This window comes from Mytilus californianus, unplaced genomic scaffold, assembly GCF_021869535.1.
Source record: "Mytilus californianus isolate M0D057914Y unplaced genomic scaffold, xbMytCali1.0.p SCAF_7, whole genome shotgun sequence".
In the NCBI taxonomy this organism is placed as follows: domain Eukaryota; kingdom Metazoa; phylum Mollusca; class Bivalvia; order Mytilida; family Mytilidae; genus Mytilus; species Mytilus californianus.
Window position 1 is genome coordinate 45,126,376 of NW_026262723.1, and position 12,248 is coordinate 45,138,623.

General features: G+C 32.4%; 1 protein-coding gene and 1 long non-coding RNA gene across 2 annotated transcripts in view; both read left to right on the forward strand.

Moving 5' to 3' along the window:
- The window catches only part of LOC127709129 (degenerin-like protein unc-105), a 56,928-nt gene that overhangs the window by 22,036 nt on the left and 22,644 nt on the right, over positions 1-12,248 (forward strand). Inside the window, exons 3-6 of the mRNA XM_052214487.1 lie at positions 3,096-3,223; positions 4,684-4,764; positions 6,531-6,622; positions 6,936-7,099. Coding sequence (XP_052070447.1) covers positions 3,096-3,223; positions 4,684-4,764; positions 6,531-6,622; positions 6,936-7,099 — 465 coding nt within the window. The remainder of the gene's footprint in view (positions 1-3,095; positions 3,224-4,683; positions 4,765-6,530; positions 6,623-6,935; positions 7,100-12,248) is intronic.
- LOC127709152 (uncharacterized) lies at positions 8,161-9,773 on the forward strand. Its single transcript, XR_007985513.1, has 2 exons — positions 8,161-8,318; positions 9,286-9,773. It is a non-coding gene; the product is annotated as an uncharacterized LOC127709152 (long non-coding RNA).

Below are 12,248 nucleotides of genomic sequence, written 5' to 3' on the forward strand. Positions count from 1 at the left end.
ATTATGAGTAATAGGATAACTATATTTGGTATATGTGTTCCTTGCAATGTCTACATATCCGTCAGACGGGGTTAACCTGACCTCGATCTCAATTCATGGATCAGTGATCAAGATTAAAGTTATGTGATTAGGTCCGTTTCTCAGATACTACAAGCAGCAGGTCAACTATATGTGGTTTATGGAATGATTGTAAGGAGTACATGTCAGTCTGGCATGTTTCATCTGACCTTGACCTCATTTTCATGGTTCATTAGTCAATGTTCAGTTTTTGTGTTTTGGTCTGTTTTTGAAGTACTATAAGCAAGAGGTCAACTATATTCGGTGTATGGAATGACTGTAATGGGCACATGTCAGTCTGGTAGGTTTCATCTGACCTTGACCTCATTTTCATGGTTCATTGGTCAATGTTAAGTTTTTGTGTTTTGGACTGTTTTTCAAGTACTATAAGCAATAGGTCAACTTTATTCGGTTTATGGAATGATTGAAAGGTATATATGTCTGTATGGCAGATATCATCTGACCTTGACCGCATTTTGATGGTTTACAAGTTTTTTGCTTTGGTCTATTTTTCAGTTATCATATATCCTCTTATTGAAACTTTATGTGGTCTAACTAGTGAGTTAAATAATTGGTTTGACAAAGTTACATGTGTTGGATAAAATTGAATTGCAATGTGTTTTTATAGAATACATAACATACATAACTTTCATAGATGTTTCGGCTAATTCTTGTGCAAAATGAATAATATTTCCAATCTGACTAATGATATTACCAAGAAAGTTTAACTTTTGCACTTGCTCTAATTTCTCACCATTATAATCAAAAGAATGATTAAGATGATTCCTAGTATTACTTGTACTTCAAAAACATAGTTTTATTATTTTTACAATTTACTGTAACCTGCCATCTATCAATTTATCTTGGTAACTTGACCGTGAAGATTTTTTATTGTGTACTTTGCTTTTACAACGTGGATATGGTTTATATTGTCGAAACTTGGTTTAACCCAACAACATATCGTCACTATACCTTGCAATATGCCCTTTCATGGTTATTGCAACAGTGTTGAATAGGGGGCAGATTTTCATAACGGAGGTAAAATTGTTTGAAAAATACGAGAAAACATCATTGAAACAGAACAGTTGCTTGGAAACATGCATAGGATTTCCCGTACTTTCATACTATTTCCACCTCTATCCAAAAAATCTGCCCCTATTCAATATGGCTGCAATAATCGTTAAGTGGATGTTCAGACTATCTAGACCATGTGTAACGGTTCTTATAAGTTGCTTGCTATTGTTTGTTATTATTATTCTTTAATGTATTACACTTATTAGGAAAGCATGTTGACATACTAGTTTGTGAATTTTAAGTACGAATGGTGTAAACCCAGCTGTCAGGTAGTTTCTACATATGCGGACGATGTAAAAAAAAAAGTGCAGTGTTTTGGCAGACATATGTACCTTTAAAAAATGGTGTGATAATTTCCGTAAAAAACGTAGTTTTGTATCGTTTTCAACGAAAGTTGCAGAATGCGAGACATAGAGATTACAATCCGGCTGGCGTAAGCTATTTGTATTGAGATTTATATTTCAGAGGGTGGAAGACCTGGAGGCTGCATACCTTGTATACAGATGCCTTATGTTACGCCTGCAAAATGTCTGTGTCCTTGACCTCATTTTCATTTTTCAGCAACTGCTTGAAATCTTTTTTTTTGTCATGTGAATTGTTCACTTACTGCAAAATGGAGTTATTATAGGATAACGGTGTTTTGGTACATGCGTTCCTTGCAAGGTCTACATGTCCACCAGACAGGGTTCACCTAACCTTGCTCTCATTTCATGGATCAGTGATCAGGTTTTACGTGATAAGGTCCATTCCTTAGATGCAGTAGGTCAACTATTTGTGGTGTATGACATAATTGTATGGTGTACGTGTCAGTCTGGCAGGTTTCATCTGATTTTGACCTTATTTTCACGGTTCATTGGTCAAAGTTAGGATTTTTTGTGGTATGGTCTGAATTTTCTAATACTATAAGCAACATATCAACTTAAAAGAGAGGCGAAGAATACCAAAACGACATTCAAACTCATAAGTCGAAAATAAACTGACAACGTCATGGCTGAAAAAGACAAACAGTACACAAAACACAACACAGAAAACCAAAGACTGAGCAACACGAACTCCACCAAAAAATTGGGTTGATCTCAGGTGCTCCGAAAGGTTAACTTTAGTGTTTGGTGTATGGAATGGTTGTTAGGTGTACATGTCTATCTGGCAGGAATCATCTGTCCTTGATATCATTTTCATGGTTCATTGGTCAATGTTAAGTTTCAGTAGTTTGGTCCTCTTCTAAGATACTATACGCAATATGTCAACTGTCTTTGGTGTAAGAAATGATTGTAAGATGTACATGTCTGTCTATCAGGTGTCATCAGACCTTGACTCCATTTCATGGTTAGTAGTCAATGTTAAATTTCCCATGGTTTTGTCAACGGTATTTGGTATGTAGATGCATTAGCATTGGCACATCTCATTTCCATGGAGATTATTTGGCTCCGACCCCTCAGTCATGGTCTATTGACTTTGAATGTTTAACATAGTTAACATATTAAAGTTTGAGAGGAATCGCTAATATTAAGTCAGTGATATTCGGTATGCATTTGCAAATCTCTTTTCCATGGAGATTATATGGCCCCATCCCCTCATCATAATTTGTTCATTAACTTTGAAACTTTTACATTGTTTACAAGTTAAAGTGTGTGTTTTGATTAGTGAAAATGGCACCTCTTATGATAAGTTAATGGTATTTGATATGCAATTTTATAAGCATTGGTATTTTTCTTCCATAGAAGTTTTTTAGTCATGCATATTAAGTCATGGTTACAATTGACTTTGAATGTTTTGCATAGTTTACATGTTTAAATATTGCCATTTAGATTCAATATTTGCATTATACTACCAAAATTTCAAAAAGGCGAGACATATCTGTGTCAACAGTTTATTATATCATCATTTGCATTTTTCTTTCATAATGACATACAAGCGAGATATACCTTTCTGTCAACAGTTTATTACATTCTACTATATTTTAGGTTGGCTACGGTGATTACGTTGATGCCCATTATGACATATATGATATTGATTATGACTTTGGAGAAATAGTAGACGATAGAATTTGGAAATTAGAAGAGTTTAGAAGGTTATATAAAAAAGAAAAAAGGTTAGCTTCCGTGTCAAATCCCATTTAGAGTATGTTGAATTGATGATATTTTTGGGACTAGAATGATGTAGCAAATTGAACACCTAGAACAACATCCAGATGACATATGATTTTCTTCTGATGTCGACTTTAAAAGTGATCCCTTTATAAGCTGTAAATACTTCTGACCAACTAGAATTAATAGTAGAATAATAAGAAGCAACACCAAAATCGATTAAAACAAAAAAACAAAACTTTAAAAGAACCAAAATACACCTAACACAGAAATCAGAAGTTAATTCCCCCGTACATTTGAAAAGAGAGTTACTGATTACCCGAACAAACAAAATAGAAAAACAGAAAAAATGAAGTTATACTAAAATAAATTAAAACAAAACAACTGTTTTACTTTACCAGCGGGTTCCTGGCTCAGTAAGCATATGACCGATACATCAACTAATCTAAATGAGTTTTCACATGCCGCTTTTTCTTCTTTATTCTTTCCTCCACTATCTGGAGTACCACTACTTTTGTAGTGTAGCAGGGATTAGCAACTGTTACTGTAAGCAACTGTGTGCATGTGCAGGAATAATTTACAGTGAATATAATCGGTGCAGAAACCAGTATAATTTCGCCTATAATCAATTGTTCAGGATACTGGTATAAAGGATATCAACACTGCCTGGCGTACCCACCACCAAGTTAAAACGCAACGACAGTTGGTCTCATCCAATACAAGCTTATGTGGTAGAGTGGTTTCTATGTCGTAGCTAGGTCAAGTGAAAAACCGTTATACTCCCTCTACATCAAGAATATGATACCTTAATGGCGATGATGACCATCACGACCTACCTAATTCCAATTAATCTGTTTAACCACAGAAGGTATTTTCAGTTAGAGAGCCAAAATGTGACAAAAGACCGTTAATGTTTCGGTACTAAATTGACCACATGGGGATCGATCCCGAGATCCATGGATATATAATCCTACGTTCTTGCAAGTGAGCTAAATCTTTGTTTTACTAATGGAGGGCTGTAATAAATCTACGGTGTTGAAAAAGGAGAGAGAAGATAGCAGGAGCAATTATAATTACTTGTGAAAAGAATAAGTTCTGTAATCAGAAGTTCATCTATAATCACCCGAATTTTCTACCTTGTAATTTAATTATTTTAACTTGATGCATTTAAATATAAAAGATTAATCAACTTGGTACCTCTGTCCTTATTAATCATACCCAACATCGTTTATAATTCATCTTAATCATTTAAAAAAAACTTAGAAAAAAAACTTATGATTTTTAAAAAATTATTCATATTTTTTTTTTAAACCGATTCATGCAGTAGAATCTAGTTTACAAGATGACTTAGCATAAGTATAACGATGGTTTTAAGCATATTTCGTCATGTCCGATTACAGTCATCAGTCACAAATTCAAGGACTTGATTTGAATTCTTAGTAATATATTAAAATTTCCTTTACAGGGAAACCAAAATAGAACTGGGACATCAAATAGAAGACATGCTGATATCATGTACTGTTGGAAAATTTAAATGTTTTGCAAGGTGAGACTTACCCTTATTATTTATCCTGTATCTACGTTAGTATATGTATTTAGACATTCTATGAATTCGTTATGATCAGTAATATTATCTATCAATGTGTTTACCTTAAGGTCCCAGTTCTATTACGTGTAGAGTGCGTGTACGTGATATTCTCCCTTGGGTTTAATTTACAACAAGAGTCGTACCCATTCCGCATATATTTATACAAATTAAATTATTTCTCGTGAGTGAAATTAAGTGTGATACTTATTGAATTTTTCACAGCTTGGAGGAAAACTAAAAAGATAACAAGAGGTGAACTAAAAATAAATAAGCAATATAACAAAATATAATAAAAACACACGAACCCTTTTTAGCCTGCATCCTGTTGATACTTATATCGTTGCACCGAATAAGGCCATGCTTTTCTCATACTGTTTATTACATCATTACAACAAATCTATTGCATGTATACTGATTGAAATTAAAGTCTGGGAAAACATGATTGGTGTGTGGCTTATCTGTGAATAAATAGTTGTTAATACGACTATGATGTTTATGATATTTCCGTCCGTTCTCCTTTCGTAAATTGCATTTTCAATTTCTCCAAAAGCGATGATTAGAGTTCAATAAAAAAAATTATAAAATCTTAGTACCTGTATTTGTTGTCATTTTGTAACTCCTATTCCTTTTATTTGTTCCAAATAATGCTTGAGGTCCCTGGTAGCAACCAACAATCAATCAATCAATCCTGGTAGCAAAATTTTAACGGGTTTGCAATATCTAAAGAAGAGATTAGTCACCCCATTTTCATTTGTTAACCTTTCAAGAGCACATGATATAAAAAAACAAAGATGTGGTATGGTATAGTTGCATTTGAGACAGGTCACCGTACGGCCTTCAATAAGGAGCAAATCTCATACCGCATAGCAAGCTATTAAAGGCCGCCCGACATGACAAATGCAAAACAATTAAAATGAGAAGACTTAACTAAATATATGTACAACACAATAAACGAAAAACAAATATGGGGATATATAGCAACAAAAATTCCTGAATTATGTTTTCATCAATGTTTTTTTTATTATAATGATAATGACATTTCATATCTATCAACTAGCCAATCTATAATTTCGAGCTTATTTTAAAAAATATAAGCCAGTCACCAAATTTTCAGGAAAATTGCTTAAAGCGTTTTCGAGTTATTGTCCGACATGTTGACGACGGAGGGACAGACGGATAACGGTTAACCATAATACGTCCCGACAACGGGCGTATAAAAATAATATGTGGTGTGATTGCCAATGAGATAACTCTTCAACAAATACCAAAGGACAAAGAACCGTAAGGCTTTCAACAATGCGTGTAACCCATACCGCATAGAAGCTATAAAAGGCATCGAAATGCCAATGGATTTAGTGTAAAGACATCAGATGAGTTTTCCCCTAATGTTTTGCTACGGGTCATGTGCTGAAATGTTTGATCTTTTAAAAAAATGTTGTTTTGAATGTTGATTTCATTTTCTGCTCTATTTTACCATGATATTGTCACTGTTCTTCAGTTTGTGAATTTTTTAAACTACCTCTTTGTATTGTCTTATTTGTATCCACAAAACTCCTAAACCACTAACTGGATTTCAATAATCCATAATCTTCAATACATAATATCCTTGTGTACACCAGTTCCGTTTAGAGCGCCCAGTTATTTAAGTTCTTAATCTTGAAAAGAGTGAATGTTTTATATTTCTATCTGCAAATTATAAATTTCTTTATGACACTTTATGACAGTAACTTCACGGTACTACCGCATCACATTTATGGGAATTGTTTCACACTTCAAACAGGAGATATGAAGATTACTAAAGCAGGACCATCAAATGGTAAACTATTTAAGTTTGTTTATTGTTGCATCTACTGAATACAATTTAAAAAATCCAGAATTTTATATTATAATTTTTATCACATTCAAAAGTTAAAACTTTAAATCACAGGGCAATGTATTTGAAAGAGATGTGTTGTAATAAAACCATGTTCCTGGTAAACAAAAAGAAAATACAGAAAGTTTTGAGTGTTAAATTTCACTAAAATTTATCATGGGTCTCATGTTATTACATTTGTAAATTATTTCCTTCAACAAATATATATTTCACATTTCAAAACCAAAATATTGAAAAATAAATATATATATTGTAGGACTTTCGTTAATTCTATACATGGACAGAAATGAATATCTCAAACAGATCAGTGAAGGGTTCGGGGCGCGAGTTCAGGTCCATGACATTGGTACCTTCCCATTTCCAGACGAGGAAGGTATTTTTGTACCATCAGCAAGTGAAACACAGATAGGCTTACGCATGGTAAGATATATGATGATTTTGAAAAGTAGGTTACAATTCCTTACTATTTCTCATTGTTGCCAATTTATTCACAGAGATGCAAACAGTTTTTTTTTTCTGTCAGACATTGGGGCCTACAGGGTAGCAAGTTTTGTCAGACCCATCAATTTTTTGCCAGACCTACATTTTTTATATCAGCTTTTTATACAGTAAGAGAACGAAGATAGGATGTCTTTACAGTGACAGCTGCTTTAGTGGATTGTTTTTAGAAAATATCTAAAATTCAATTGAGTTCTTTTATTTAATAGTTACTACAATATATTTTTAATTTTATTTATTGTGTAACACTGAACTGCAGGCTAGGGCCATTCTCCATTTTTTTTGACAGTTCTCTAAGATTTTTAATTGATTACAACTTTCTCAGGAAAGTGAGGACTGAAAAGTCAATTCAGTTTTAAATTTCCCTCTTTAAAGTTCCCAGTTACAACTCTCATCACAGGCTTACATGTACTTACAAAAAATCAATCAGATTGATATAAGCTGTGTGCAGCTTGTTTCCAGATCTTACTTTTTGTTATCCTTGTATATTTTGATATATTTGTAAATTGCATGAATAAATATGTTTAAACTTCAAAAAGCAACATTTGAAAATTTTATTATTTTTTTACCTTTATGTTGGTAAACAAAATTTGGTTTTAATGGAAGACTACTTTTCACATAATAAATGTCACATTTTAAGTGTTCAGATACATTAACTTTTATTTTGGTGGATAATTACTCTTAAATTGAGATGCTCCTTTATTGGAAGAAGATTCGCAATACAGTTCGGTTACAGAAAGAATGAAAACTGCCGTTTCTCTCCCCAATCTCATGTATCCCCATTTTTTACCGCGAAAGTTGACCTACAAAGCATTGATATTTGAATCATATGATCTACAGCAAACATACTAACTAACTTTCATTAATAAATTTTCAACAAGGCAAAGCTCAATTTCTGCCCCCTCGGGCCGACAGGTCCGACGATTAGTTGCATTCTGTATTCATATTAAAAGTCAATTACAATGCCATACCAGAGACATATATACACAGAGATTGGCAACTGTAACAGTGGTCAGCGAAATCCAATTAAAAACACGCGTCACACGAGACTTTAACGAGATCGCCATTTTGCATCTGATCATGACAAGTTCACCACCGCTTCGATTTTTATTTTACATCAAGCTTTTCAAAACAGCATAATGTAAGTATATATTTCAATTTCGTAAATTATTTACCTTGTTTTATTCAGTTTGTAGTAATTGTTAGTTAAAATATTGTGACGATTAACGTTTTATTGTGGTCAATAATAAGGGGAAAGCTTGGCCGACTGGACGTTATGAAAATTTTTTACACGGACGTATTTTTTATTAAAACCTTTTCATTCGAAAAGGAATAAAACCATTTATGAGATGAATCACTTTTCCCAAGATATACTGGTTTTGTGTAAATATGTTGAATTTTTCATTAAATCACCCACTTTGATGCAATTTACAATTAAAATTCAGTATTCTCGCTGTCGGCCACGTTCAATTTTTAAAATATAAAGACAGGCCCCTGTCCATGTCTACAGTCAATAAACTTTTCCATCTTTAGAGAATAATTATTCCCAGCACATGAATTACTTTCTTATGACATACTGGATTTGTATATAACAGTTGTTTTTTCCATATTTTCACCAGCTTTGATGCAATTTACAATTAAAAATGACCATTCAAGCTGTCGGCCATTTTCATTCTCTTCAATATAAAGACAGTTCCCTGTCCATGTCTACAGTCAATAAACTTTTCCATCTTTAGAGAATAATTATTCCCAGCACATGAATTACTTTCTTATGACATACTGGATTTGTGTATAACAGTTGTTTTTTCCATATTTTCACCAGCTTTGATGCAATTTACAATTAAAAATTACCATTCAAGCTGTCAGCCATTTTCATTCTCTTCAATATAAAGACAGGCACCTGTCCATGGCTACAGTTTATAAAATTGTCCATCTTTAAAGAACAAATGTACCCATCACCATTGATCACAGGAATTACTTTCCTAAGTCATACCGGTTTTGTGTATATAAATTGTTTTTTTCATTATTTCCACCACTTTGATGACATTTACAAGTTTATATACATGTATATTTACATTCAGTATCTGACAGCATTTTTTTTTTAACAGGATCCTGCATGTTATAAAAGAACAAAGATGTTGATCAAATTTACCTAACAGTGCAGCATACAAGAGATGTAATATCATACATGTGCTGAATGTAGGACTCCCTAGCCTTTCTGATTGAAAAAAAAAGATTCCCTGGCAGACAAGAACAACTATTAGTGATGACTTTTTTCAAATGTTACTGCACAGTCATGTAGTGGACCGATTACATGTACTACTATCAATGTGATACTAAAAAATGGTTTTGTAAGAGAGAAAATGACATGTGCTTATCCTGACTGTGAAAACACCACATTATTGTAGTTCAAATATCATAGTTCATATGCCAAACTTGATGTACATGTGTATGCGATTTTTGTGCAAGTGATGGTGACATCATTGAACTAAGAATAAATACAAGACTCTGCATTCAATCTATTGAATTTGAAACAGAAGTGGCAGTTGTGCAGAGACTATACGGATAAAAATGAAAATAAATATCTTGTGTTCAACTTCATTTGTCTTCTTTACGTTTACAAAGTATACATGTACATAATTTTTACATACATGTATAACAATATGATGATGTAGTATGATTGCCAATGAGACAATGATTTACATGTATGACTATCATTGGAAGGCCACTCTATAATATCTTTGTATATCATGAGAATGGAAATGCTACCTTTGTAGCATAAAGGTAGCATAATGTAAAAAAGGGAAAATGTTCATTTATTCAACAACACTCCTGTGAATATATAACTTGACAGTACTAAAGGCAAAATATTTCGTTTCACAAATTCCTTCCTCTCCTCGGAAAATAACATATTTAATTGTTTACATGAAATGACAAAATGTGTAGAATAAGAAGCAAGAAATGTTTACTCTACTTGTACACTACTAGTCGCTCATATTAGTCATCATCTATGTTTGTTTCAGTCCTTTAGCAATGGTGCTTGTTTATATTTATCTGTTGTGTTGTGTTGTTTCAGTTTTACATGTCCTCATTCTGTGATCACTGTTTCACCTCGCCTATTTTGAAAAATGTTAATGCAAATATTTTCTGCAATAAATTGAAAAGGCACAGCTGCTATGACTATTCAGAAATGTGAGGTATATGTCAATGAGACAACAACCCAACGACAAAAATATTCTTTGCACATCTATGAATGTTTAAGAATTCTTGTGGAGGTCAAAAGCATATAACGTGTACTTATATATTGGTGACCTGGTACATGTATGTACCTATTGATGCATTTCGTCCTAAACATAAATTGTGTGAAGAGACCAAGCAGTTTATATGCTTATAAAAAAACTGATATTGCAATGAATTCCTGTATAACAAATTCCGGGAATGAGACACTATTTTATTTAAACCAGATGAGATATTAGTGGTAAAGGTTTAAACAGAAGCAGGAGATGTCAAGGGGCAATACAAAAAGTACAAGGTCGTGTAACACAGATAAAAAAAATGACAAATGAAAAGAAAATAACAGCCCACATAGCACTGCACCGAAACATAAACCCACAAAAGATCAGATAAAACTTGTCTTCAATTTTAAATCTTTCTAATTTCAAACTCGAGTTTCACTACCCGATAGGAAAGAGTAAAGATAAGGATGTTGCAGTACTTCTGTGGTCTATGAAACAGAACATTAAAATTCTACAGTTCAGCAGAGCATTTTACTGCACTTATGATACACGTTGTTTTTAATCAGGGTCTGTGATATTAAGTCTATAAAAAACTACAAATAATGACAGATTCATATTCAATATTTCATGACAGCAAAAATAGTGATTTCGACAACACTGTACATAATGTACGTTCATTTAGGAAATTCATGCAAAGGTTCCACAAATAATGTAATTGTAGGTCAATCAAAAAGTAATCATTTAAATCCGTTTTCCACGAGACAAAATTCTACTGGCTACATATTTTTTTTATATACAAAAGTTTCTTTCTGATTTCTTTTTTTTTTTTACATGTTAAATGACTATTTTTGTTCCTGATTGAATACTATAGTAGAATGTAGGACAGTAAGTCACAGGACAAAAAGTCACAGACGAAAAGTCACAATTCAGTTTTGAGATTATTTTTCTCTGAACAAGAAAACACTAATTTTAAAAATAATTTTTTGATTTTTTATTGAACTATAATATATGAAGCAACTTTGTAATTAAAAATTTATTCAATAAATATCAATGATGATCAAATAATTGTTATGATAACAAAATGTCAAAGTGGTTTGGCACTTAAATGGCTTCATGGTGCCAAGAAATATATTATTTGCATGATTAAAATTTAATAATTTTTCATTTATCAAGGCTTATGAACAATTTCCTGAACTTAAAAATGAATAAATGTAAAAAAATATATTATTTGAAGATCTTTCTCTTATATAATCAAACAATTGTCAATACATTATTTGTGACTTTTTGTCCTATCCAATTTGTGACTTTATGTCCTGTGACTTTCTGTCCGTTTACCCTATTCATAGTATAGCCCAGTGTTTCTGTTAAAATAAAGTTCTGGTCATGGTTAAAATAATGTCAGAATTTGTTTAGTTGTAAAAACAATTACCAAGTAACAATCCACTTAGAACTTCACCTCCGGCAAAATTCAGGTGATCGGAGGGCAATAAATTTGCGTAATCGCACACCTGTGAATCCACAGTCACAACTCTAAGGAAATAATGACCGGAAAATCGGACACACATAATTTCACTGTGTAATTTAGAAGCAAACTTTAGCAAAGAAATGTTTCTTGTAATATCATGATCATTACCAGATTTTACTTTTTAAATTAAAAGAAATGCCGAAAAAAAGAAAAAAATATTTTCTCAATCAAATACATTAAAAAAATATTATTATATAATATATTATTTCAAGTAGTTTTTTAGAAAAAGAATTTATTTGATCTGAAATAAGTTTTCCTATTACTTTTCTTGATTAGCTATCGAGGTTATTCATCCCTGACTTATCTACAT